The 27,871-nt window shown below is 44.2% G+C and overlaps 4 protein-coding genes across 12 annotated transcripts; all 4 read right to left on the bottom strand.

Annotated features, from left to right (window-relative positions):
• Positions 1-860: 860 nt before the first annotated feature.
• On the bottom strand, positions 861-1,545 carry LOC109746601 (calvin cycle protein CP12-2, chloroplastic). Its single transcript, XM_020305719.4, has one exon. It carries the CDS (start codon positions 1,445-1,447, stop codon positions 1,067-1,069), a length of 381 nt encoding a protein of 126 aa, XP_020161308.1. The 5' UTR covers positions 1,448-1,545; the 3' UTR covers positions 861-1,066.
• Positions 1,546-8,798: 7,253 nt separating this feature from the next.
• On the bottom strand, positions 8,799-11,363 carry LOC109746609 (glyoxylate/hydroxypyruvate reductase HPR3). 5 transcript variants are annotated; one of them, XM_073507714.1, is made up of 4 exons: positions 10,779-11,363; positions 9,948-10,443; positions 9,547-9,632; positions 8,799-9,422 (listed from the first exon to the last, which is right to left on the bottom strand). In XM_073507714.1, exons 1-4 carry the CDS (start codon positions 11,271-11,273, stop codon positions 9,375-9,377), a joined length of 1,125 nt encoding a protein of 374 aa, XP_073363815.1. In that variant the 5' UTR covers positions 11,274-11,363; the 3' UTR covers positions 8,799-9,374. The 5 variants fall into 5 exon arrangements, with proteins under 5 accessions (XP_073363815.1, XP_040257279.1, XP_040257277.1 ...); XM_040401345.3 differs by having other exon boundaries at positions 9,537-9,605; XM_040401343.3 differs by having other exon boundaries at positions 9,547-9,605.
• Positions 11,364-11,579: 216 nt separating this feature from the next.
• On the bottom strand, positions 11,580-14,313 carry LOC109746619 (arginase 1, mitochondrial-like). 2 transcript variants are annotated; one of them, XM_020305739.4, is made up of 4 exons: positions 14,152-14,313; positions 12,852-14,058; positions 12,366-12,476; positions 11,580-12,065 (listed from the first exon to the last, which is right to left on the bottom strand). In XM_020305739.4, exons 2-4 carry the CDS (start codon positions 13,059-13,061, stop codon positions 11,805-11,807), a joined length of 582 nt encoding a protein of 193 aa, XP_020161328.1. In that variant the 5' UTR covers positions 13,062-14,058; positions 14,152-14,313; the 3' UTR covers positions 11,580-11,804. The 2 variants fall into 2 exon arrangements, with proteins under 2 accessions (XP_020161328.1, XP_073363816.1); XM_073507715.1 differs by lacking the exon at positions 12,366-12,476.
• Positions 14,314-14,455: 142 nt separating this feature from the next.
• LOC109746629 (leucine-rich repeat receptor protein kinase MSP1) lies at positions 14,456-22,255 on the bottom strand. 4 transcript variants are annotated; one of them, XM_020305771.4, is made up of 8 exons: positions 22,050-22,255; positions 21,887-21,969; positions 21,697-21,817; positions 21,206-21,304; positions 20,390-20,508; positions 19,248-19,342; positions 18,964-19,159; positions 14,456-18,625 (listed from the first exon to the last, which is right to left on the bottom strand). In XM_020305771.4, the coding sequence occupies exons 7-8, from the start codon at positions 18,973-18,975 to the stop codon at positions 14,702-14,704; spliced, it is 3,936 nt and encodes a 1,311-aa protein (XP_020161360.1). In that variant the 5' UTR covers positions 18,976-19,159; positions 19,248-19,342; positions 20,390-20,508; positions 21,206-21,304; positions 21,697-21,817; positions 21,887-21,969; positions 22,050-22,255; the 3' UTR covers positions 14,456-14,701. The 4 variants fall into 4 exon arrangements, with proteins under 4 accessions (XP_020161360.1, XP_020161344.1, XP_020161334.1 ...); XM_020305755.4 differs by having other exon boundaries at positions 18,964-19,342; positions 21,179-21,304; XM_020305745.4 differs by having other exon boundaries at positions 18,964-19,342.
• Positions 22,256-27,871: the final 5,616 nt, after the last annotated feature.

The raw sequence follows: 27,871 nt of genomic DNA, 5'->3' as shown, positions 1-27,871 counted from the left end.
CTGTCCCCTGCATTTCCAGCCGAATGAAAACTGTTATGGGGGAGGAATCGAGCAGAAACCTCACCAGCATATATGACGACGTCAGAGTCGACGATAGCGCCCGTGTTTTCGAACCGACTCATGTCCTTGGTCCCCCGTACACCCTTCCTCGATTGCTGGGACCTCGACGCCGCCAAAGACTTAGCCTTGGCGGCGGCGGCCGGGGCAGAGGCAGGACCGGCTACCACCATAGCAGAGGCAATGGCGCTGACCTGTTAGATGCAATGGGGGAGGAATCCTCCTACGTCAGCTTGGGTTGCGTCTCAACGGGGGCCTCCCCCGGTATCTCTGAAGCGGTGTTGGGTATGGAGGCACGATACCAGCATGCAGGACATGGCGAGGAAACTGCCCCGCTGCCCAGAGCCGCTCATCATTCCGCAAGACAGAGGGGCGACACCGTGGTGCGGAGACGAAGAAGGACGCCGCAGAGTAGACACCCTCGTCGTGGAACGGCCGACAGGTGGATCTGTGGGGCGGCGTCGGGAGCACAACCGGCGAATTCGCGGGTGACCTCAAGCCAGTTCGCCGGGAACTGGTCGAATCCGCGGGCTGGCTGCCGAGTTCACTGAAATCTGTTCGGAGGAGTCATGTGGGGGGGGGGGGGGGGGGAGGGGGGGTGAGTGGGGACCAAACACATCTCAAAGTCTAGCGTGGCTATCAGATTGCTTTTAGATGCGTGCAATGTGATCCGATGGCTAAAACAGCGTTCGACCGGAAGTGCTAAAATTCGGATGTCAGGTTTTTAGAGCTTCCTTTTTTTCTTAATGGAAAAGGAGGATCAGACTCGCGCCTCTACACCATACCCATGCACACATCCATAATACAACTTTAAATAAACGTCTGTAATATCAATTGTATATCAACCACGTATGTCCCTGGGAAAATATTTGGCGCGTTTTTACTACATACATCCCGATCGTGTAAGTAACGGTAGGTTGAGACATAGCAGGTTTCTCGGGCTCCCATGAGCCAAGAACACCACGTCCAGCTTCACTATCCGCCGTCCAGAACAAATTAGCACGTACGCTCAGCTGTCGTAGGTGCGGCACTCGTCGGTCTCGGGGTTCTCCTTGCAGTAGTTCTCGAGCGGGTCCGAGTCCTTGAGCTTGTCCCGGGCGTGGCTGGCCGCGGCGCTGAGCTCCTCCACCTCGTCCCACGCCGCGGCGCACTCGCCGCTGGCGGCGTCCTCCGAGCACGTCTCCTGGGCCTCCTTGATGCTGTCCGACATCTTGTCGGAGATGCCCGGCGGCGTGGCCGGCCCGCCCGCCCTGCAGGAGAGGGCGCCGCTGCCGCGGTACGCCGTCGGGAAGGTGACGCGGGCGGGGGCCACCTGCGGCCTCGCCAGGACGTCGCCCCTGGCCGTGGGCGCGAAGGTAGACAGGCTCACGTTGGTGAGCGCGGACGCCATTGCAGGGTGTGGTGGATCGGCCGAAATTTTATGTGGTTAGGCTGTAACAAGTTGTTGCGTTTGATGCGGTAAGGTTTGTATTTATAGCTCTGGTTGGATGCTTGGGGAGGGAAGCTCTTTGGTGCACTCGTTTCCTATCAAGTTTGGGCGTTTGGGAGGGGGGAGGTTTTACGTGCACTCGTTTCCTATCATGTCTGGGCCAATCGTTCCGGGCCACGTCGTCTCATTGAGGATATTTTTCAGGCAAGCAACTGGAGCGTGGGAGGAAGATCTTTTCTACTTGTCCACGATTGGAAAGGAGGAGGAGGAAGTGTGTGATTTTCATTTTGACACGGAAAAACTGTCCTTCTGGACGCGTTCATGGGTGTATGTTGGTGAGAAAACCCGTGTTGGATACGAAACGTATACGAGGTTCATGTTGTGCCAGAGAAGAATGGTTTGTACAGATGCGAATTGGATGTGTTTTGAAAAATATCTGTGATATATCTGGTATATCTCCTACATCTGGTATCGGTAAGCCCTCGAATGATACTTAGAAAATATGCTGTGGAGCAGAGGTCCCAATTAAGATGTACGTAGGACCATGTCACTGGAGAAATTTCAAGTCAGTTGGTAGCCTATTTCCAAGCGAGTGCCAAAGAAAACCATCTATCTAAGTGTAATTTCGAATGGCCAAATAATTATGGCGTTGGGAAGAGCTAGGACCCGTCTCAACTTACCATATACTCCAATACTCCATCCGTCCCATAATATAAAAACGTTTTTGACACTACACTATCAAGCAGACCAAGAAGATATTTTTCTACTTTCTGTTTTCGGCTTGGCAAGATGAGGAAGTGAGTGGTTTTCATTTTGCCCCCCAAAACTGTCTTTAGCACACGTTCTGGGTGCATGTTGATGAGAAATTCCGTGTTAGATACAAATATATACGAGGTTCATATTGCGCCGGAGAATAATGGTTTCCACATATGCGAATTGGATGTGGTCTAAAAAATATCTGAGATATACAACTATTAACCCGGCCGGTTGCTAGTGAGCGGGTGCTCCTTGTTTTCACATGCATGGTAATCACTCAATTGTTTTCGGAAAGAGCCTTGCTTCATTACATCCTCCTCACAAACCCTATAAGGGCAATATGGCCCATTTTTTGTTTCTTTTTTAACCTTCAAAAGGTATGTGCAAGAGGTGGGATTTGAACTCCCAACCACTTCTTGTACTTTCACCTGAAGTAACCTACTGACACGGCTCACTTGTTATGTCTGGTTACTTTTTTTATTCTAATTGTTGTGCATCTTCTCACTCTAGTTTTCTTTTTTTCGGTTTGTTTGACCTTTCTTTCCTACGGTTTACTTTTCTTTTTTTCTTCTATGTACACACCCCCTGTGAACTCACCTCCTATGTCTAAGTTCTTCATTCCATTTTTTTGTAGTGCGTCAAATACAACACTAAAAAGAGAGACTCTAGTTTTCCTTTTCTATCAGGCTGTCTTGGTCGATATTTTGTTTTTACTGGGATTTTCATTTTTTCCTTTTTTTCGATTTTTTTCAAATGTGCGACCTTCCTGAAAATTTGAAACTTCTCCAAAATTCGTGAACATTTCTCAAATTTGTTAATATTTTTCAAATTCGTGAATTTTTTAATTTTTTCAAATTTCGCAAACTATTTTCAGCTTTTTGCTAACACTTTGGTGAATTTTTTCAAAGCCATGACTCTTTTCAGTTTATTTTCTACTTTTTTCCCAAAACCATGAACTTTTGAAAAATACAGGAATTATTTTTTAAAATTCATGAATATTTTACAGATAATCGGCTTTTTTCCAGAACAACAGCGTCTTTTTCTTTTATCTGCTCACATTTTGTTTCTTTTTCATTTTTCATTGTCGCTTCTTTTTTCTTTTCCAAAAAATGCTCGTGCTTTTAAAGATTTGTTCAAAATTTCAAAAATGTTCATCTTTTAATATATTTTTCAAAAATAACAAAAATTTATATTTTAGTAAATTGTACGTACACTACAAACGAAATGTATGTGTCTTCAAAAATTGCTCAGAGTTACAAAACATGAACATTTTGAAAAAAAAAGAGCAAACAAGATTTTAATCATGAAGAGTTTTGAATTCGTTTGATCATTTTCTGAAAAACCGTAGTAAATTTGGAATTTCAAAACAAATCAGAAAATATGGAAAAAAAATTGAAACCATTTTTCTATCAATTTCCCTGAACTTTTTAAGTATTTGTTCAGAATAGCTTTGAAAACAGGAAAAAAATAAATTCCAAACAAATATTGAAAGCCCGAATATTATTTGAAACTGCCCAAACATATTTTGAATCTTTGAACAAGTATTGAAAAAAGGAACATTTTGTGAATTTGTGAACTAATTTGAAAAAGGGGGGAATTTTTTTTTGAATCAGTGAACTTTTTTCAAATCCGCGAGCGCTAGGCCGGCCCAACAGGTGACCAATGGGGGCGATGTCGTCGCCTAGATGGGCCAAGGCCTAAGCATTTTTTCAATTTTAATTATGTTTTTAATTTTTCTTCAAATATTTATGAAATGCTTTTTAAAACATTTAATATTTAAATTATGATTTTAAATGCTTTTACAAATTTGGGGTCATTTCACGAATGTAACAAAAAAACACCATGTTCAACGTATGGTTTGTTGGTAGGCTAGAAGGCTTCGTGTGAGAGCACGTTATTTCTCAACATCCATCAAATGTCTCCAAAATTTTCAATATGATTGTATGACCAATTCAGGGCACCATGCCAAGTTAATTTTTGTTTTCGGCAAATTTTGCATTTTCTGAAGTTTTTCTAGTGAAAAAAGGATGATAAATGACCGGACGTGTCGTAACTTTCATACGGTGTCGAAAATCATTCAAACCTGGCATGAATGCCTACCATGGGCATGCCCACCTGCTGGCAAAAGTTGAGGTCATTTCATGAATGAACGAAAAAAATACCATGTTCAACGGAGTGTGTTCGGGTAGAGGGTAGAGGACAGAAAGCTCCATTTGAGAGCATTTTTTGGCATCCGTCAAATGATCCCAAATTTTTCCATGAGCTTAACCGACCAACTAAAGACATCGTGCCGATTTGTTTTGTTTTCGACAAATTTTGCATTTTCTGGAGTTTTCTCGGTCAAAAAAATCAATAAATGACCGGACATGTCGCAACTTGCATATTGTGTCAGAAATCGTTCAAACATGACCTGGATGCCTACCATGGGCATGTTCACCTGGTTGGAAAAGTTGGGGTCATTTGAAGGATGTCCAAATATAGACCATGTTCAACGGAGGGTGTTCGCGTCTGAGAGCACGTTGTTTTTCAACATCCTTGAAATGGCCCCATTTTTTCCATGGCCTTGTGTGACCAATTCCAGACACGATGCCAAGTTGTTTGGATTTTTGCAAGTTTTACATTTTCTGAAGTTTTCCCGGTGAAAAAAGGCTGATAAATGGTCGGATGTGTCGCAACCTGCATACATTGTCGAAAATCGTTCAAACTTGACATGGATGCCTACCATGGCTGTGCTCAACTTTCTACAAAAGTTGGATTCATTTCATGGATGTTCAAATCTAGACCATATTCAACGGAAGAGGTTCGAGTAGGCAAGAAGACTCCGTGTGAAAGCACGTTGTTTTCAACATCCTTGAAATGGCCCCAATTTTTTCTACCAGCTTGTATGAAAAATTCAAGGCACCCTGACAAGTAGTTTGAGTTTTTGACAATTCTTTCATTTTCTGGAGTTTTCACAGTGAAAAAAGACCGATAAATGGTCGGATGTGTCGCAAGTTGCATACAGTGTCAGAAAATCATTCAAACCTAACATGGATGCCTACCATTGGCATCCCCACCTAATCGCAAAAGTTGGGGTCATTTGAAGGATGTCCAAACATATGCCATGTTCAAAGAGGGTGTCCGGGTAGGTTAGAAGGCTCCGTCTAAGAGCACGTTGTTTCTAGACATCCTTGAAATGGCCCTAATTTTTTTGCATAGCCTTGTATGACTAATTCAAGGCACCATGCCAAGTTGTTTTGTTTTTGATAATTTTTGCATTTTCTATAGTTTTCTCGGTCGAAAAAGGCCGATAAATGGCCGGACGTGTCGCAACTTGCATATGGTGTCGGAAATCGTTCAAACCTATCATGGATGTTTACCATGTGCAGGCCACCCCCTTGAAAAAGTTGGAGTCGTTTAAAAAATGTACAAAACTAGATCATGTTCAACGAAGGGTATTCGGGTAGGCTAGAAGAGTCCGTTTGAAAGCACGTTGCTGTTAACATCCATCAAATGGCCCCCGATGTTTTGCACTAGCTTCTACGACCAATTCAAGGTACCATGCATACGGTGAAAAATGATTGCATTTTCTGGAGTTTTCTTGGTGAAAAATGGTTAGATGTGACGTAACTTGCATACGGTGTCGGAATTCGTTAGAACCTGGCATGGGTGCCTAATATATGAACTTTTTTAAAAATTCCAGAACATTTCTTAAATTTGTGAACCAAAAAAGTCAAAAAGGGCACATTTTTTGAAATTCCTAAACAATTTTTAAAATTGTAAAAAATATTTTAAAGCAACAATTATTTTTGGTATATTCAAATTTTTTAACAGGTTTCAAAAAGAAAGATAAAGTTTCATTGGTTATGCATGCAGGCCGCGTATCACGTTTGCGCGGACGACGTACTTTAAAGAAAAACCATCCTACCATTTATTATAAAAGGGTATGAAGAGATCTACCATTGATATGTTTAGGGGGTGTACCGAAGCTTTCATACCAGGAAACTATGGTGATCATCGCCCCAAGTTCAAGAAGTTGTAGTGTGATAACCGGACTTAACTACCTCATGAGCCACCACATTTGTTTCCCATCAACAATACATGAAAGTGTCCTAGTCGTCGTTGACGTGTCCACACAATCCGCATAAATAGCCACTGCCGCATTCCACCAGCTTGCCTGCCCCGTGCACAAGTTAATAACCTTTGTCAAGTCAGATTCTGCCCGCAATCTTTCTAAACAAAGTGCATACACCGAGATGGAGTCCCTTTTTCATCGCTAGAGCTTCCATTCTTGTTGAATCTGCTACGTTGGGGTAGAAAACACATTGTGTTGCTACAAACAATCCAAATGAATCTCCCGGGATCGCAGCTATAGCTCCCGCCCCATCATCCTCATGGAAAGAGGCATCGAAATTAATTTTTATGAACCTTACTGTGTGTTTTTCCCATTTTACCTATTCTCATGTTCCATGGGGAAGACGTTCAACCATTGAAGCATTTGCCGCAATGGCAAGAATAGAAGAAGCCTAGCGCCCACAGGGAGGAATGCACTCAGCCCAAGTAGTTTGCCACTGAACCACCATAGGTACCAAGGAGCCACAACTATAACTTCTGAAACACTCACACATGTGGTGACATCGGCTGCGTTGGTCCATTGAGGAGATATTCCAACATTGCTGATCCCGATCGATCCACCACAAACACTAAATTTATATTCTAAAAAATCCCCAGTCTGCACCATAGATTTGATGCTCGACCGCGGGTGAACAGAAGGTGTTGAATGCCCTCAGGCCCTCGTTGGCAAACAAGCATTGATCATCCATACCTATGTGCCTATCAACAAGGATCCTTTATGTGGGAGGATGTTGTGGAGAGCTCTCCAACAAAAGCTTTGCACTTTGCGTGGTATTTTCATCTTCCATAGAGCACTCTAGAGTGGGTTGTTCATAGATGCGCATGGTGCATGCATATTGATGGCATCAACATGCTGGTGTTTCCATTCCACGTGATACATCGTACGAAAACACCCAACATGGAAAAGTGACACGAGATAAAGTCATAGAAGGCATCATAACTCGATGGAATTTGCTTGATCCTTAATGCATCCACCAAGAAAAAGATGAATCAGGCCAAGGCCTCATCCCATAGGCCGCTCGAAAGATCAATGAGGCCCTCAACCTTGGAGATAAGAACTTGCCGGTGCAACGTGTTGTTCATTCTGCTTGGGCTTGAAGGGGTCCAAGGACCCGTCTAGATGTTTATGTTGTGTCCATTCCCTAATCTCCAAATATGACTCTGCTTAAAAGTTTGAATCCCAACCACCAAACTCTGCCAGATAAGTGAGGAGACCTTCTTGGGACCATCCCGAAGGATATCTCCATCCGGATAGTACTTTGCATGAAGAACCTTTGCACACAGGGACTAGTATTGTGACAACGCATGATACTTGCTTGGCTCACATAGCTAAGTTGAAACAGTCAAGGTTGAACCTCATACCTCCCAACTTCTTTGGTATACGTAATTTCCACCAACCACTCCAATGCATTTTAGTCTCTCCTCATTATCACCTCACCAAAACCCAACAATAATTTTCATGATGTCCTTGCAAATCCCTTTTGGAAGTTTAAATACTCACATCACAAGTCCCTTGTTCGGCCCCGCATTTTGTATTTCTCTTCCAATCAAAATTCTTCATAGATGCTAGTAAAGCACCATACACCATCACCGCCTTCCACTCGAACATCAATATAGTTTCTGTCAGAGAACAAGAGAGATAACTTCATTTCCTTTCTCCAGAATAAAGCAACTCCTCTTTTCCTTCCATCATTAGGGTTTACTGTCACAAAATCTATTTTGAGATGACGTCACAAACAATATGGCAGATTGCCATCCAAGTGAGTCTCCGAGAAAAACAATACCTTGGGATTGTGTCTCCACTGGACATCCAACATATAGCTTGAACTGCTGAGGCGTTCCCTAGTACCCAGCTATTCTAGGCTAGGGCTCTCATTGTTCCCGGCACAACTCCTCGAAGGAGCCCAGCAATTCTGAGTGTGTAGTTAAAATTGAGTTACCACTTTCTGTCTTATGCCTCCTTGACGCCTCACTATTCTTCCTCATATCATCCTCATTACATCATGCATCAAGTCTATGAGCATCGGGACTGTGGGAGTCAGGTCCCTCATAGCTGGCTCAGTGTCATCAACCTCCTCTAGAGCCGGTCGCTTCTTGGCATTCTTATCCGCCTTGGCACATCCCTAGGCTTCACAGGGCTGCTTTTTGTGCCATTAAGTTTCCTTGTACCATTGTTCTGACCACCCTGGTTCTACACTTCTACTTGGGGCAGGTATGCTCCTGGTGTAATCGCCAATCAAAGAACTCACCATGCCCGTGTCCTCTACCTGCATCATCATAACCCCACTACAACCTCTAGCATCGAATCCTCTGCCCCTTAAGACGGCCCCTCAACCCTACCATGTTTCATGACCAGCGTTAAGCCATGGCACCATTTGAAGTCCTTCATCTCACGCTCGTCTGTTCCACATTAAGGTGTGAGTGTCCACTTTGCCCGCCCGTCTCGCAAAATCACGGAACGTTTTCATACTTCACTTGAAAAAAATTATGTTCCCTTCCACAAGTGATAGTAACAATTTTGTGAGGGCTTTAGGTACACTAAACTTAACACGAGCCCACATATAATTTCCAATTCCACCTTATCCTTGCGCCTAGACCCTTCGACTGGTAACCATCTAACAAGGGGGAAACTTGTCCAGGACTTGGGAACAGTGAGTGAATGATGACCACCCGCACAATGTACCCAGACTACAGATCACTCTACCTCCTTGAGCAATGAACCAGAAGCAATTTGCAAAACTTACCCTACAATTATTTCTGAAATGGCACAGTTTTGCTGAGAAGGGGCAGAACCAGGCAGGGTTCAGAATCTGCTGCTTGAGCAGCGACCGCGCCTAACCTTCATCCTTCGCCTGATCAGTCCACCATTCATCCCCGACTGGCATGTACATATTTCTGAGCGAGAAATCTTCGCCTTCAGAGAGTCATGGCGCTCTTTTGTCGGTTGAGTTTTGTATCAGATTACAGGAACATGGAAATCCCATAGGGCGGCGAGCTCATTTACTGCATACCTGGGCAGTTAGCCAGTTACCACCACCTGACCAGGGAGGTGTTCCTTGCTTTTATCCTGCCACATGGATGGAGTTCAACTTTAAATTTCATCACAAGTTTCTGCCAAATTTCACGGGCATGCATGATGTACATGGCTCCACAATCAAAATAGCTGTGGGTTGCTACGTACATGTACACACCTGGTTCTTCAGAAATGCAGCAGCTACTGGAGCGAACCAGACGTGATATTCATGTTCAGCTACATGGGATTTGCATGCATGGTAGACTGGTAGTGATCAGTAAAACATTGAGCAGTCAAATACTTCACATACTTATAGACCAAGATATTGGATTTCTCCATCATCCTTTTCTAATTACAGACCATGCACATTTCTTATAAATGTCCCTTGCTGCATTTTAAGAACCGACACTAATAATGCTGGCGCGGCCCTTGCTTACTCGGAGGAGGAGCAATATATACTATCTACTTGTCGCATGTAACATCAATCACAAATGTCATATGAAACCTGACGTGGTCTGACTTGTTGTTGTATCATCTACAGCATTTGCTCCGGAAGCACTGGCGTGAGCAATGGCTTACCTTGGAAGAACGCCTCAAGGTTCCCGATCATGAGGTCCGAAATATCAGAGGCCGACTCCACAGTGAAGACGGCCTCATGCGCTGTGAGCACCACATTTTCCATGGAGAGTAGCTCTGCCGGCACCTCAGGCTCCTTCTCAAAGACATCGAGGCCCGCGCCCGCTATCCCCCCTCCCTTGAGTGCGCAGATTAGGGCCGCCTCATCGACGTTCCCTCCGCGGGCAATGTTCACAATGACGCCGTCTTTCCCTAGCGCCTCCAGGACTTCCTTGTTGACAATGTGCTTTGTTTGATTATTGAGAGAGCACGCGACGATGAGCACATCAGACTCGAGAGCCAAGTTGATGACACTGGGGAAATATTTGTAAGAGATGGTAGCTGAATCCTTGGCCCTTCTGGAGTGATAGGAGATGGTGCAGCCAAATGCCTCGAGCCGCCTCGCGATCAATGTACCGATGCTCCCCAAACCGATGATGCCTACTCGCTTGCCACTGAGCTGGTGAACCATTGCAATAAATATTGACATCAGTTTCTATTTGAGATATAAGTATAAAACATATGTACGCAAAGAACATAACTTGGGGGAATCAATATGAGGTACTCTGAATTCTAGCACTCTACCGTTGTTCTCGTTGAGCAATTTGCAAAACAAATGGCAAGATGTGGATTCAAATCTTGTCAGTTCAATCAAATACTCTGGTTGACAAGGACCAAAATTTGTTGTGATTTTCAGATGAATACAAAATTTATTGTGATTTCCGGATCAAGAAAAGTAAAGACTTGAGAAATAATGTGTCTGCTGCTATTTCAGTAGAGAAGGAAACCACGGACCTTGGAGCCAAGCGAGCAGTCCCCGCGCGCCGGCCACAGCCCGCGCCGGACGAACCGGTCGGCCGCCGAGATGCGCCGGAGCACGTCGAGGAGGAGCCCGACGGCGTGATCCGCCACGTCAGCGGAGAATGTCTCACCGGCGCCGGCCACGGCGACGCCCCGGCGCGCGCACTCGGCGAGGTCGACGTGGTCCAGGCCGGCGGCGGTGGTCACGACGCAGCGGAGGCACGGGGCCGCGTCGAGGAAGGCGGCGTCGACTTGGATGGCGCCTCCGCCGACGACGACGGCGGCCCGCGGGGGCTCACCGCCCCCCCGGGCGGCCGCGGCCCCGGCGAGGAACGCCAGGAGCGGAGCGCCCGAGTCGTAAAGGCTGTGGACGCGGTAGCGCGCGCGCAGCGCGGCGGCGAGACCGTCATTGGCGCGGCGAAGGTAGAGGACCGATGGCTTCCCGCCGGCGGCAGGCGCCCGCGCCACGGCGCCGACGGTGGATGCCATCGGCCGTTGCTCCGAGGGGAATTTTGCTGATCCAGAGCTGAACTGATTCTTGTGGCCAGCGACTTAAACCTACCCCTTCCCCCTCCACTGAAGGAAACACCGCCCATTTTCAGCTATATTTACTTGTGGCCTATTGTTCCTTAGTTCCATTACTTTCCGTTACATTCACTCTGTATCTACAACTATCTCAAGTCCTGCAGATACCATACTAATCAATTCACTCAAGACTAGTGACACCTTGGTTTTTCAAATTTATTTCAGATTTTTCAACATATTCTTTGCGTGAGACACCATGTTCTCATCGACTACGAGGCGCCTACGAGCTTAATCTTGGATGCGTGCATGTGAAAGGAGAACCAACAAATACCACATATTGCATACCAAATTCAAGGACATTTTGCAGCCTGATTTTGTTATTTATAGAAGATTGTCAGACTAAAACGTGGCACAAATGAATGATTGGCAGGAACTGAGATCAACGACCACCGTGCCTGAAAATCCTCTTTGCTGCTTGGTCCTGACTATCGCTGCTCATTTTGAGATCTTGGCGCTCAGCTCCCGGACCAGCTTTGCGGCGACCATAGCCGTCATGCCGTCGACCGTGTCACGCTGCGGGTTGAACTCCACCACATCTCCGGCGACGACATCGCCTTGCAGATTCTGAAGGATGTTGAGCACGTCGCGAAACAAGAGGCCTCCCGGCTCGATGTGAGAGACACCAGGAGCGAATGCGGGGTCGAGGCAGTCCACGTCGACGTCGACATACACCCCCTTCACACCTTCCCCAAGTTTCTGCCAAAAGCAGTGAAGGACAATCATTCAAGAAATTCGTATCATTTTGGTGATAAAGTATTCCACCGAAGGAGTACAAGAAAGGAAAACACAAGGTTACTGCACATTGTGTTGAATTAAAATGAGCACAGAATGGTCTATTATGAATGTTGAATACCACCAGAGGTAGGTAATACCAAATGAAATTAATAGGAAGAACTGAACCACAGGACACATCAATATGAACTGTCCTCGTGATAAAATGAATAACTGACAGAGACAGACAAGTATGAAATGATGTGGTTTATGTTAGCGAGTTACCAGATTCTCAAGCTTCTCCCGATCCCTGGAGAAGGTTCGCATCTCATACTGTTCCACACCAAATCTCTTCCCTTGCTCACGTCCTTCTTTGGTAATTGATCTAAGTCCAACCTAAAATCCATCAGACTCAAGGTAAAGACACAGAAGCAGGATAGAAGCAGAGTCGCACAATACTGACTAGTGAGCACCAAAAGGTTAGTCCAAGGATAGCACAAGAAATGAAAAAACAAACCTCTAAAACTCACAGCCGGTCAAATGTTTCTGGTGGCCTATAACCATTATTTCAACCTTGATACAACTTATAGATGTTAATCTTCGTAACATATTTTGCAACGAATGCATTACCCAACATTATATTCATATTTCATAATTATCATTTTCTATTTAAACTTGAGAAGGAAAAGAAAAAGGACAAAGAACTTCAATCGGTAGTATCCCCATGGTTCATTTGGATTTCAAAACTCAGACATGAAAAAACAGAGTTACCTGCAAAAGTCGCCTCGCATAACCTCCCTCCATTATTCTTGCGAATGAAGAAGCATGTGAGTAAGTGTTCCCTTCAAAACAGTCATAGATATCTGGATGTGCGTCAAGATGAAGAATGTCAACAGGTCCGCCAAGCTTTTCAGACACAGCCCTAACAACTGGATAAGATATCGAGTGATTTTTAGTGCCAGAGGAATAAGAGAAAAACATGTCTTTGCGCCATAGACATACATGGGGCCAATTACCAAATGAGGAGAGCACAAAAAAGTGCGCAATACATGGCTTTCTGAAGAAGTAGCAATATCAGTGTAGCACGCTAATAGGTCTTAGACAGCACACAAAAAAAGAGATCAACTAAACCTCCAACGATGAAGCAGAGGACATACAGAAGAATACAACCTTCGGCTCATCCCAGGATGAATGTGCTGGTTAATTCCATGCTTATGTAAGTCATATCTTCGGTTCATATCTCACAAGGAGTATGTGTAATCTATACACTAATCGATATTACTCGTATGAAGCTTGTAGCATTAAATTGCTAACTGAAGCAGGACAGACATTCCCTCTCCCCTGACCCGCTTCCTCTATTATGCGGGTAATCGCCGTCGATTTCCATCCTGAGTTTCTTAATTGGTAGAATCATAGAAGCGGTTAAACAGCAAAGACGTTGCTGCCAATGCCTTGTGAAATATAATTCACTTCAGCGTCTGTATCAAGTGCATTTGCCATAAATAAATTTGGATAGAAGCTGTTCACTCACAAAATTAACTTGCCTCTGTGTGTTTGCACGACACAACGGATTTGGATTGCTTGGTATTGGAAAAGTTAGGATGTCAAGAGCCAAGAGGGTAGCTAGCTGCTGGGTTTGTGATATCATGTTAACCTTCAGAAATTGACAAAATTGAACTGGATCTGAGAGTTTGTCTGAGCTCGAGCCGACAGCGCAAGGAGGAGCAGCAGCACGAGGCCGCTCAAGCAACAAGACATCGTTCTTCTAGCTTCGCTGTCACTCGCCTCACTGAGATTAACGGTGAAGGGTGCCTACTCTACTACTCTCCAAGGGGTTTGACGGACCAGGCCATGGCTATCATCATTTGGTCACCGTTGACTTGTCAGCAGGGAAGATGATTCTCCTATCCTAGTTAAGCGAGCCCCGCTTGGCACTTGCAGTTTTTGTACAACTCTCCACATAATTACGCCTGTATGGCTGCAAGTGCAATAAACTCAGATAAGATCATCACACTGATGACGCACAGACCAGCACAAATCCAGTGAGAAGAGAAGGTGTCGGGTTATTCACCTCAGTGACGAGGCCGTGCTCTCGGCCGGCCGCGGCAGACCCACCGTAGCTCGATCGTGGGTGAGGCGCATGGCAGAGGCGGCGGGCGTCGAGCAGCACGGCTGGTGGCAAGTAAGTCAGCAAACTGATTCCTGAAATTGCACACATGTCACCTGATTCCTGAAATTGCACACAGAAAAAAATCAGTCAAAACAGAAGCAGCAGCAAAGCGCGGACAACATCAAATCAGAAGAGCTCTGGATCTGGTAAAAGAGATTAAAAAAACATGAGCTTAGAACTACAAGTTCTCTAAAATGCATAAACAAAAGAAAGGAGAAGTGAACTTTCAGCACAACCATCTTCAGAGCTTGTGCTGCCATGAGTGACTGACACACAGTACATGAATTAAGATACAACAGCATTTGTCCCAACTACAGCCTGAACATGAGCAACACTGGTTTATCTCTTTTACAATCTCCAGCATTTGTCCCAACTACAGCTACAAGTTACCTACCATCAGCCTACATTATTACGTCACATCACTGTCAAGAACAGTGCTACGAGGCCGGCTCTACGTGCCGCCCCTGGACACCGTCACCACCAGAGGTCCGCACTCCATCGCCTGGGTCATCTTGAGGCCCTTCACCACGTCCACCATGCTTGGCCTCTTCCACGGCTCGTCGGCTGTGCAGTCCAGGGCGATGCTGAGCGCGCGCACCATCTGCTCCCGCCACATGCCTGAGACTGGCAGGCAAGGATCAAACAGCTCGTTCCTCGTTCCGCGAGCGATCACCCATCGTACCCAGCCAACAAGGTTCCCACCACCTTCCAAGTCTTCTTGCCCTGTGGGTGGCCGTCCTGTAAGCAGCTCCAGCATGATGACGCCGAAGCTGTACACGTCGCCTTTCGTGCTGGACTTCATTGTCTGGCCGTACTCTGGGGGGATGTATCCAAATGTACCGGCGATGTCGGTGCTGACATGAGTCTCGCACGCGCTGATTATCCGTGCGAGGCCAAAGTCAGAGACCCTCGGCTCAAAGTTTACATCCAGCAAGATGTTGCTTGATTTCATGTCCCGGTGGATGATATGAGGCACAAACCCTTCATGAAGGAAAGCAAGCCCATGGGCAGACCCGAGGCAGATCTTGAGACGGTCTGGCCATCCAAGTGCTTCAACCGCATCTGCTCGGTTCCTCAGCCATGTCTCAAGGCTCCCATTCTCCATGTACTCGTAGATCAGGAACCGTTCGTCGCCACAAACACAGTAACCAAGCAGGGGAACAAGGTTTGGATGCTTCACCTTTCCAATGGTCTCCATCTCAGCTAGGAATTCACGGTCACCCTGGAACTGATGGCCATCATGAAGCCTCTTGATCGCGACTCTCCGACCTTCAGGGAGTGCCGCCTTATAGACAGTGCCAAAGCCACCATCGCCTATGATGTGTTCTTTGCTGAAATTCTTTGTGGCTTTCAGTATATCATCAGTGGTGACCCGCAACAGTGAATGCTGAAAAGTTGCGAGATTGATACTCAGAGGTTCCCGTGACTTCCTTCCTAGGAGCTCATCCCTTGAGGTTGGCTCAACGGTAGCCTTGGCCTTACCAGCGGGCGCAATAACCAATGAACTGTTCCTCGATAGTTTGTGTCTCAGATAAAACACGAGAAGTACTAACACAATGATGACAGCAAGTGAAAGGATACAAATGATCCCTAATCTTCGAACTCGATGAGATGGATGAGCCACCCTACGACCAGTGCCATTAGTGGAGCAAACACCTCCTGCTGCACAATCTGATGAGCTGAACATGTCAATGTGGTTACCAGAGAAGTTGGCAAATGTGAGGCCAAATATATTGCAAATACCACAAGGGATGACACCATAGAAATCATTGCTTGAGAGGTCAAGATAGTTCAAAAAGCTGAGATCAGAGAGTGCTGATGGTAAGCTTCCAGTGAGGCTATTGTTGTGGATATCAAGAGAAGACAGTTGTGTGAAGTTCGAGATAGACTCATCTAGGGTCCCTGAGAAATGGTTACTGCTTGAATTGAAGAACAACAGTGAGCTTGAGGATTCTCCGTCCATGGGACAAAAGAATAAAATTTTCCCAGAGAGATTGTTGTTACTGACATCCAGGCGGTTCAGATATTTGTTGCACAGCAAAGACTGGGGTAGACTTCCGGTAAGTACATTACCGGACAAGTCTAGCATTGAAATTTTGGGAAGAACTTGGCCTATCTCAACAGGAATGGTGCCATTTAGGTGGTTGTTTGATAGAATAAGGCCTTGAAGTTGTACCAATGGTGCAGACCAAGGAAGCATTGGTCCAACTAATCCATTAGAAGACAGATTAATGCTTGTAAGATTTGTCAGCTCACCAAGCTCTGAGGGAATGGTGCCATTTAGCAAGTTGCCTTGCAGGTTTAGCACCATCAGCATAGAACACTTCTTTATTGCTGCCGGAATCTGACCAGTCAACCGGTTGTATGACAGATCAAGAAGACCGTTATGCTGCACAAACTCCGAGTCAGGGTGAACCTCATTTTCAAACCCCACACAGATCTCAGCAGGAATAACACCAGAGAGCTGGTTATAAGACAAAATCAAGCTATTGAGCAATGTCAAGTTAGATATGGCCCTCGGGATGTGCCCGGTCAGATTATTAGAGCTCAGGTCCAGTGTAGCAAGGTTTCGGCAGTTGAAGAGTTCTATTGGAATGTTCCCAGATAACCCATTGCCATGCAGAGACAGAATAGTCAGATTTCGTAGATAGCCGACAGACTGTGGTATGGGTCCTTCCAAATAGTTATTGTCAATCTGCAACCTCTGCAAGCTGGACAGTCTACCAATGCTATCTGGGATCTGGCCGGTAATCTGATTATAGCTGAGAGAGATCTGCAAAAGAGTTGATGACTCCCACAACCTGTCAGGCAGCATTCCTGTGAAATTGTTTAGGGACAATTCCAGACTAACTAAAGGCAGCCCAGCCAGGTACCCTGGTATCTCTCCATGAAGATGGTTACCTAGCAAGTTTAGCTCGGTGAGGTTTGTGCATCCTTTAAAATTTTCCTCGATACTTCCAGTCAGATTGTTATCATGCAGTATGAGTGTTTGCAGGGAGTTGCCTTGACACATCTTAGCAGGGACAGAACCTGAGAGACGGTTGGTTTCTGCAGAGAAACTGAGCAGATGCAGCAATGGCAGCAATGGCAAAGGTCCACTGAACAAGTTTTGACCCACTGATATAGATCTTGCATTTGCCCAGTTCCTTATCCAATCTGGAATATTGCCTGATAGTTTGTTCCCTTCCACAGAAAAAGAGATAACAGTTTCCAGTTCTGCAAGTTCTTCAGGGATGGAGCCAGTGAAGGCATTAAATGACAGATTTATGAGAGTAATCTTCTTGCAGTTACTTAGTTCTTTCGGTATGCTCCCCCTGAGCCCTGCATTCTTCGCAATCAGCTGTGTCAGATTGCCAAGCAGACCGATTGATGTTGGGAGTTCTGCATCGAAGTGGTTCTCTGATATGTCAAATTCCTCCAGGCTTACAAGACCGCTGATTGACCAAGGGATGGTGCCTGTGAGCTTGCATTCAGGGAGCAGAAGTACTTGAAGCCGCTTCAGATTACCAATTTCTTCTGGAATGGTCGCGGTGAACGCATTTTGGCCCAAAATCAGCAGTCGAAGGTTTTCCAGTTGACCAATCTCCCTAGGTATTGGCCCCACAAAATTGTTTGAGGACAGATCAAGTGACATAAGGTTCACCAATGAGCTTATTCCAGAAAATATTAATCCACTGAGGTTATTCTGGCTTAGATCAAGATGCAACAGCTGAGACAGATTACGAAAAGCTGCTGGTATCGATCCATTTAGGCTGTTCATGTGAAGGTCCAGGAACTCTAGGTTCTGCAGACTGCCCAACTCTGTAGGAATGCCACCGGAGATGGAATTCCCGGATATGGACAGCTTGGTGAGATGCTGCAACTGACCAATTGCAGGGCTCAGTTCTCCATGTAACAAGTTGTTGTCAAGCACCATTTCTTTCAGCATCTTCAAGGTATATAATGAGGCAGGCAGGTTCCCAGTAAGCTGGTTATCATTCAGTTCTAGGTACTGAAGACGCTGCAAATTCCCCAGGGTGTCTGGAAGCTCACCGGTAAACCCACACCCACTTAAGTTCAGCAGAACAAGCGACTCGAATGCCCCAATGCATGAAGGAAACCGGACGTAGAGTGGCATGGAGGACAAGTCTATGGCCACAACGCTACGCCCCGAACAGGTTATACCTAACCAGCTGCAAGGGGGAGTTTCTGAATCAAACCAGCTGCGAAGGAAACCTTTTTCTTCAGCAATTGAGTGCCTCAGAGTGAACAAACTTTTTATATCACTTGATTCAGACATGACAGAGCTGGGGATGAAGATCACAAGAAGAATGAGAAGGCAGATGCTTCGAGATCCCATTGCTATTATGTTCTTTGGACTTGTGTGATGTTCAATCTGCATAAGGGATAAACATGTCAGCAGCTTTCAAAAGAACCACATAGGGCATGATATGTCAAAAGTTCATCATGTTCACTATGTCAGTGCGGAAAAAATGAGATGTTCTATGTGATGTGGCACAAAAGGAAATTCAACTTTTCCTTTAGCTTATGAGGAAACAACAATCGAAGTAATAGTCAGGTTTTTATTTATCTGAACCAGACTGGATGTTCAAGGCTTCAAAACAAATGGCTTGTTCATTATAGAACTTGGTAGATTTTAATCACACTTTGATGTAAATGAGCAATCAAAAGTTGTACAAGCATAGAGCTCAAGCAGGGATTTACACTGACTACCTTCTCAATCATATGACGCCCGTGCTCCTCCCCGCACTGACCAGCAGCAGCAGCGCCGCCCGTGCTCCTCCTCCTCCTCCTGCCTCAGCCTCCCAGCTCCTCGATTCAGGCACCGGAGCTCCGGATCCGGCCAATTGACCTCTGCCCGTGCTCCTCCCCGCACTGACCAACAGCAGCAGTAGCGCCGCCCGTGCTGCTGTTTGAATTGATCAAAATTGTTAATCGCCAGAGTTGTACCACTTCTTCTCGCCACAGACAGAAATTTATCAGATGTGGTGATTGACCAGGACGTCTTCTCGCCAGTCACAGCAAGCTTGAATTGATCGCCAGAGAAATTTTGAATTGATCAGCAAGGAGCAGCCACTGTCCATCTGTTCACCTGTCAAAACAAAAGCAAGATCAGCAAGGAGTACTCCATTTGCTGGAGCAGAAAATTGACAAATTAGCAGATCAACAGTAGGTGAGCTACTCCATTTTTATGTGCTCCATCTGCTACAAGAAATTCTGTGTACTCATGCTTGTAATTGTACTCTTGCAAAAAAATTACTCCATGCTAGTACTCCAGATCATGATTAAGTACTCAAGAAAACAGTAATTATAAACAGTCAGTAATTGACAGTAACATCCCACAAGGTTATGTGCTTTAAATTCAGTTAAATTTGATTAATGGAAAAGATTCACCTAGCAAGGTTTATTTGACATGGAGTAGTTTATTTCATAGGAGTAAACACTAGCAAGAAGAGATAACATAAAGAGAAGAGAAAGAGAAGAGAAGATGGAGAGAAGAGAGAAGAAAATTTCAGTTAATTAACTGAAACTTAACAGCAGCAACAACAAGTCCTACTCCAAGAACTACTCCTACTCCTAAATTTAATTTACTGAAGAGAAGAGAAGAACACTAAAATAGCTGCACAGAATTAACAGAATTATGAAAGCATCAGGAAGTTAACAAGACAAATTTAAGCTACTGAAAAACTACTGCAACCAAAACAGCACTGCACTTCATTTTAAGCTAATGTACCAACTCAACAGAAGATTCATGACAAGATTAACAGTAGCAGAAGCTTCATGTGCTAAAATATTGAAGCTTCATGGGCAAAATTACTGAAGCTTCATGTGCAAAATTACAGAATTTGTAAAATTTTGGAAACTGAATTCTGTAAACTGGTTTTTTTGCCAAGGAAACAAAATTGTATGTTCTGTTTCATGAACTAAATAGTCTTACCTTTGAAAATATTCAGCTCAGGAGTATTTGTTATCAAAGGTATCATGAGCTCAGCTTGAATATTCAGCTCAGAAAATAACCTTAAACAAACTACAGTGAGATGTAAAGAGCCACTAAAACCCACAATAAAACGACCCCAAAAACTGAGAAACAGGATCCCACATGGAGTAATCTACAGTACGAGGTTAGTGATGAACTCACCTAGCATTTCGCTAAGTTCACTGAAGATATCATTGAGCAGGTCGCGCTTATGCTTCTTCCTCTCTGCTTTGTGAAAAATCCTCGGGGCCTTCTTATTGCACTTGGCATTAGTGACAGGCCTGCGGATCGAAAGCTACTGCATCAGCAGCAATGGAAACACGGGCTTCATTGCAGAATTTTGGAATCTCAGGAATTTTGGAGCAGACGAAAACATCCTCACACAGATCAGCAGGTGATGTTTCTCTTTTGTTCAGAATTTTTTCAATGAAACCAAAACAGTACTGCACTTCATTTTAAGCTACTCCATACTCCAGTTTAGATATGAGAAGAAGATAAGAGAGTTTACTCCATTTGAATTAAATCCTGATGTATTGTAGTTTAAGTGTCAACAAGCAACGTGGTCTACATTTCCATGCCACTAGTCTACAGTTTCTGTGGAGTAATTTTTTACTAAAATGTGATTCAGAAACAATGCAGAGTTGCCTCTGTTTAGAGTACTTGCATGTTCCTCCAACAGTAGGAATTATTCCTAACAGAGCACTACTCATCCTCTCACAGTAGCAATTCAAGATGAGCACTACTCCAATAAACCCTACACTAAACTACAGATGCAAGAGGAGAAAGAGAAGAGAGAAGAAGAGAAGTCCTACTGTAACTGAAAAAGTTTCAGTTAAGTAACTGAAAATTGGTAACACTGTAGCATTGGTAAAACTAAACATTGACAGCATCAAAGAACATCATGGTCATGTAGGCATTGAGGATTTCTGTGAGCATTCTGTGATCACGTACGAGTAGGCAGGTGAATGGATCACTCACTTCTTGCACATGAGTTGGCTGATCCTGGCCTCCCACTTGCCGCACTTGTGTGCAGGGTGACGCCGCGGAACCAGCGCCTGCCGCAGAACGCCGCAGCACCTGCACCAGCCCCGCACGATTGAGTACAAGGAGTACAGTACAAATACTCCTAGAGTATTTACTCAAAAACTGATCAAGAAAATGCAAGATTAATTTCCTTCTGGAGTACAGTACAAATGAGTACTCCAGATAAATGCAAGGTTACACTGAACAAGGAGTAAGATCATCTTCTCAATCTTACTGATTGTTGCATTCAGTTATCCTAAATTGAGTCATGATTGGAATGATTTGCAGAAAGTAGTGTAATGCTAAGAAATTCAGTCATGCTGGAATAATTTGCACACACACAATCAAGCAGGGAGGGGTGCTGATGCTAAGAAATTCAGTCATGCTGGAATAATTTGCACACACAATCAAGCATGGAGGGGTGCTGATGCTACGAAATTCAGTACCATAATGCTCAAGGGCTTCTCCGACGGCCGCCTTGTCCTACTCATCAGTTGGGAATACAAAAAATTGGGCAGTGCCATCGCGACGCTGATGGCCACCTTGTCCTACTCATAGCACAAAATTCTGCATTTTAAGCTACTCATCAGTTGGGAACTGCTGCATAAAACAGAGAAAGAGAGGAGGGGACGGAACCTGTTCTGCTCGTACTCCACTTGGGGATTGATTAGGAGGAAGAGGGCGAAGCTACATGCCGGGGACGAGCTACACGGCCGCCGCTGCGAGGGAGAGAGGATTAGATGAGCAGCAGCAAAGATTAGATGAGCAGCAGCGAGGGAGAGATGAGGGGGTGGCATACTGCAGCTGTTGGCGATGGACTGGAGGAATGGCGTTGCAGATCGAGCCGCCGTGCTTCGGATCCAGCCGCCGGAGATGGAGTAAAAATGAGATCTTGAAGAGGGAGAGGGGGAGGTGGAGGTGCTGCGTGCGGGGTCACCTCAGCCTCGGTCTCCTTGGCCGGCTTCGCGTCACCGGCGGCGGCCTCAGCCTCGGCTTAACACTACAAACACATGTCGAGGGCAGGGTTTTCATATAAAAATGAAATTTAGTCAAAACTATTGCATTTCGTGTCATGCCTTAACATCATACTAGTAGTTATGGAATGTCACAATTCAGATGATATTATTGATTTCTACACGCCCACAATTTCCCTGATGCGTGAGTGAGAGATGGAAGAGAGAGAGAAAGAGTGGCCAACGTCAAATGCGATGTCGACGAACATGGTAACGACCAAATCAGGCGCCGGTGCGGGTTGAGGTGCTAGTGAGAGCTCAAACGGGAAGCTTCACAACGGGTTTGAAGCATGGTGAGAAGGGGTTGTACAAAAGAAACCCACATGGGGAGAGGGTAGAAGAAACCCACGTGGGGAGAGCGGTATGGGGAGGGGCAAAGATTAAGTAATTTTTCAGTAGCAGAGGTTATGTTTCATGCACTCCCTCTTTTGGTAAATTGTGTGCTTGTGTTCTTCGTAGTTAAACTTTGATCTCAATCTTTCCAATTTGTTTGCTTGTAGTTACAAAAATCACAGCGGTAAAAAAGTGTATCTAAATCTGCGTGATTTGTTTCACATAATGCACGTATCGTTGAGAGAATCGTTAAATATGATGCCATTTTTTTCAAAACATACAGGGAATTACATAACATTGTCATTACAACCATTTATGGATCTTTGTTTTGCATAATACATCCAAGGATTTTCATCTATGACTTACTAGTATGTGTATGTCCACACTATTGACATTACAATCATCCGAAGATGGTCCGGAGAAACGAAACAATCATTTGAAGATATACAAGAGGCATTTATTCTCAAACGCTAAATGGAAAGTAAGTGCCTCATGACACATCCACGTTGATGTATTTTTTTTTCCTATTTGTACGCGAGTGGCACTTCCGCACGATTAAACCATCCTATTTTACTAAGAGATTCCCTGGTTGAACAAAATCTTACACCCACAAATACTCGCCAAGGGCAAGATGTCCATATGAAAATGGAATCTGGCCACGACTATTGCATTTGTTGCCGTGTCTTAGAATCATACTAGTTGTCACCCAATGTTAAAAATGCCGATAATTCCATCGATTTCTAAAGAATAGAATGCAACGTTGCCAAATCTCATGCATTCCGGATAAAGTCACAACCTTCATTTAACCATGACAAATATTTTGGAATGGAGAAGGTACTTTGTTAGGATCTTATGAATATTTTTTTTTCCCAAATGATAAGTAGCACACGTGTGACACGCTTTTATAACTATAAAATTGTCATTAAAAATAAAAATAAACTAAAACTTGCCATACTTCACAACTAAAGTTGCCGTCCGTCCTCGGGTAACTAAAATTGCTATTAAAAAATGTCAGGGCGGAATTGTTTCGTGCAGACACTTATCAGGAGGGTTTTCTTTAACACAACCACATACGTATTACTAACAACATGCAGGCACGTCCACAGCCGAGCGAACCACAAGTCAACTCCAAGTCCGGACGTTGAGGAGCAAGGAGCAACCTCACGGACGGGCTCTGGCCGGAGCATGCAAATGCAAGGCGAAGCTGGCACGCCGCAGCTAGGCTCGTACCTACGTAACGCAGCTATCGCCCCATCGCCATTAAACCTCTCCCACACTCCTCCGAGTCCGTGCGGCAAGGCCCGTGGAACCAGCGGCGATCGCGACAGGTCCATGATCCGTCGTGCATGAGTTCCGTGTGAGTTTGGGTTGATCCTCCGCCCATGATCCGTCCCTGTCCGTCGCCCGTTCCAGCGGACGGACGGGATCGTGTACCTCTACTGGCCAGGTCGGGTCGGACTTGCGGCCGGTCGGTCTCGTTGCCGCGACGAGGAGGGAGAGGAGAGGGATGGAGAGCGAGGAGGAGTAGGGGTAGGAGTGGTCCAGGTGAAGTGAGAGTATGGGCATCAGGATTGGTCCACATGTCAGTGCGTACGTTAGCGATCTGATGGATCACGTCTCCCGCATCTCCTGATAGCGCGGATGACACATGCAAATCATTTTGAACGGAGCCAAAGCCACCTTTTGTTTCTTTTGACCCTGCGACGGATCACTGGGTCTGGGTACGTACCTCTCCTGCGCCATGATTGTTCGCTCTTGTTTGTTCGGTTCTTCATCCCCTCGGCACTCTCCGACGACAATGATGATTAATTAAGAGCGCCGACGTGACATTCTCACATTGCTCCTTATGGTGCGTATAAACTAGGAGCGCTGTGGTCTTGTGGATGCTGCTGGGGAATGAACGCATTAACCCAAGATAATGGCGACTTTCCGTGCCTGGCTGGACGCACGCCCGTCCTTCCTTTTTACGCAGCTAGCGGGCAGACTGTACAGGCCCGTAGCCAGCCGTAGGCGGATGCTTGGGCCGGTGAGAAAAAGACAACCACCGGGCTAGGCTGCTCCAGCTCGGTCATTATTCATTCCTAACCCATATGTTTTACTCACTTCAAAAAACAAAACAAAAACCCATGTTTTACTGATACTAATACCACTGCAAGTCTCGTATTTTTATCTGTCTTTCAAAACACGGCGTACTATGTATCGTTAAAAACACAGCGTGCTGCATATGAGCAGCAGCGAGCCATACATGGATCGCCGGAGGAGCAGGCACTGCTGGCTATTTTGGGGTAACAAATTGGGTCGACCGTTCTACTCACGTGTGAAGTTTCATCAAGGACACGCGTGATATTTTCAGTGGAGAAAATACAATTGAGACCTTGCTATTCATTAAAAAGTGTTTTTTTTCACGCAAAAAAACAGTGTCGTTTTAATATAGCTTCGATTTTGTCATTTTTGCCCAGAATAACAAGGATGTAAATTCTTTGTGAAACTTCATACGTGGGTATATCGGTTGATTAAGTATGTTACAAAAATAATTCAGATTTTTTTTGTAGTAATCTTTTTAAATTTACTATTCATAAGAGGTGTGCGTGGAACCATGTACACGAAATCCGCGTCCCATGTCTTAGTCGGTTTTTTGTATCCCTTTTTGAGACTTGGATGAACAGAACTTTGTTTTCTGAAAATACTTCATCTGCCACTGACAATTTGTGTCTTTGCTATTTCTCTCACCGAGTTATTTTTAAAAAAGTAGTTTCGCGAGATTGGCAAAATCTTTTTTTTTGTAGCCAATCAATTGATAGCCACATTTTTAGTTACAAAATATTACCTGGCCAATGTTTGACAACCAACTAGTCATGTTCATACTCGCGGCATGTTTCCCTCCCTTTTTATTTTGGTAGATCAACAATCATGTTTTTGTCCAAGCTGACAAAAGAAATGGTTTATAATGAAGCCGGAAAATAAGGTAGCAAAATTTATCTCACTTTGATTTATCATTGAAGTGAGCATTGTATGCGCGTAGATGTTGATAAAAAGAATTGCGATATATGAATGAAAAAAATATGATGCTTGTCTACTGGCAAAGTCGAGGTACCCTACTACAATATCAGACATATGCCTTTCAAGTTTGGAGAGTATCTCACAAGCCCTTCATCAAGGTTGCTTCGGCCTCTTCCTACAATGATGAGGTCTGATTCGGCACTAATGAAGGGCTTGTAAGATTCGCGTCGTCATATTTGTCGGCTCTCTTCTGATCTTAGCAGTTTGTGTGTCTATCAAGAAGAGCAATTAGCCATTGTATTGATGCTTGAATTTTGAATCGTAATGTACACATTGTGAAAAGGTATTTTTGTCCGGTGCAATGCGTGGTTGCTGGAAGCATTGAACTTTGGGGAATGAGTACTTACATAGACATTGGACTAATCTAAGCTATGGCCTTCATTAGTTTGAAGTCGCATAATGTTGTTAGTCTTTTGGCAGATGTTTCTCTTTTGCTTGGCTCCATGTTTTCTTATAAACAATAATACTATAAATGGTATAAAAATATATGGCCCTTATTCGACACCCTACTGAGAAATATCCTTTCATGGTTCAATCTAAAATTAGATGAACATGTTCGGCACTACCTAATTTGTTCTTGAGCTTTTGCTAGGGAGAACTGAAGAATCACAACTGAGCAGCAAAGTGAAGTCAAAATCGGTTCTTTGTGGTTTATCAAGCAGCATGATGAAACTTTCTCATCTCGAGCTCAAATGCTCCAGGTATGAATAGAACAATAAAAAAATATTACTCTCTCCGTCCCATAATATAAGAGCATTTTTTACACTGGTGTGAGTATATACTCCGCGTCTGTAATATGATATGAAGCATCCTGAGTATGTATTGCTTCCTACACAACTTAAAAGCATATTTGGTTTGGAGGAATTTGATAAGAATTCCACATGATAGGATTTCTATAGAAAAATTACCTTTAGATCCCTTTGGTTTATAGGAATGGATTTCTATTTCTCTATAGGATTGATTCCTCTCCTCGACATTTAAAAAAAATATTAGCCTAGACTCAATGAAAAAAAATATCCCTTGAACCAAATGACACCTCTTTTCCTATTCCTATTCATAGGCTTTGAAATACATCATACATGATCAGGCTCGGAGAGGTGACCCATGCACTATGACTTGTGGCCATGGACTTACGGTATGTGTCTCTTATTTCCAGTGTACTCTTTGCCACTCCATGTATGTCATGTTTCTGTTATGTATGTGACATTCAATTTTGTTTGTTCAACTCAATTTTGATGGATGTCTGATAAGGACCCTACAATTGTTCAGCTGCAACACCTCACGAAGTTCCGCATTTGGTTTTATGACACTGAAAGAACGAGAGCCAAATGGTCTATAAAACAATCAACCAACCTAATACACCCCACCTCAGTACCTCGCCACAAGTATTTTGACCAAACCACGCAGCAAAGCACACTATACGGCTCTAGTATGCTGGTCCGGTACAGGAATATGAGCGAACATGAATAACCCCTTCTGTTATTCTACGTGCACTCTTCTATAAACTAAAACGTGCATTTGTACATAAACCAATACATACTTTCTTACATGAACCAAATTTTTATATACCTTTTGCCATGTTTTATTCTCGTAAATATGAGTTAGAAATATAAAGAAGAAAAAATATATGAATATCTCAGTTTCAGGGTGAAATATACTGTTTACTTTAATTATTTCAAATTATTTATTTGGAACATTTTCAGAAGTATTTTTTTTACTTTTTAAAAAGTAAAGTTCTTTTTCGAAAGATTACACATGTCTTTGTTTATGCTTCGTATTAGAGCAAATGACTCTAATTCGTCCACGCCTACGAATCAGTCGGCATTTTGTACAATTTTTACAAATGGAAGCTCTTATTTTCATATTTTTGTATCCTTCTTTAAACTATGAATCTAATCTTTTGAAAAAAAAAGTCTCTTCGGCAGTTACAAAATTAAGAATGTATTTATATGGTGTGCTAGTGTGGAATTTTGGGACATGGGTGTAGGCGCACCCGACTAAGCAAAAATTATTTTTTCTAAAATAGTAAAGAAATTTGAAAGAATGTGAAACTTTTTTTGCGACAAACATAATCTAGCATAAAATTCACGTTCAAAGTTTCAGCACAAAATGAGCTATGTATTCTGAACGGAAAAACAAGAGTGTAGTTATAAAAACTGTGAATAGTAGCATTTATATAGTACTCCCTCCGTCCTGAATTACTTGTCGCGGAAAT

Source organism: Aegilops tauschii, chromosome 2 (genome assembly GCF_002575655.3).
Source record: "Aegilops tauschii subsp. strangulata cultivar AL8/78 chromosome 2, Aet v6.0, whole genome shotgun sequence".
Classification (NCBI taxonomy): domain Eukaryota; kingdom Viridiplantae; phylum Streptophyta; class Magnoliopsida; order Poales; family Poaceae; genus Aegilops; species Aegilops tauschii.
Note: the sequence above shows the minus strand (reverse complement) of the source record. Positions and strands in the feature narration are given on the sequence as shown.

Bases quoted from the DNA above. Each gene is read 5' to 3' on its own strand.
- LOC109746601 (XM_020305719.4), bottom strand. From the start codon at position 1,447: ATGGCGTCCGCGCTCACCAACGTGAGCCTGTCTACCTTCGCGCCCACG.
- LOC109746619 (XM_020305739.4), bottom strand. From the start codon at position 13,061: ATGTTTTTCTCTTATTCCTCTGGCACTAAAAATCACTCGATATCTTAT. The intron at 12,477-12,851 runs GTAACTCTGTTT...GATGGATTTTAG, and splicing joins ATGCGAGGCGACTTTTGCAG to GTTGGACTTAGATCAATTAC. The intron at 12,066-12,365 runs GTAACTCGCTAA...TGCTTTTGGCAG, and splicing joins GGGAGAAGCTTGAGAATCTG to AAACTTGGGGAAGGTGTGAA.
- LOC109746609 (XM_073507714.1), bottom strand. From the start codon at position 11,273: ATGGCATCCACCGTCGGCGCCGTGGCGCGGGCGCCTGCCGCCGGCGGG. The intron at 10,444-10,778 runs GTCCGTGGTTTC...ATGGTTCACCAG, and splicing joins ACTGCTCGCTTGGCTCCAAG to CTCAGTGGCAAGCGAGTAGG. The intron at 9,423-9,546 runs GTGTGTACATGT...TCCATGTGGCAG, and splicing joins CTGCATTTCTGAAGAACCAG to GATAAAAGCAAGGAACACCT.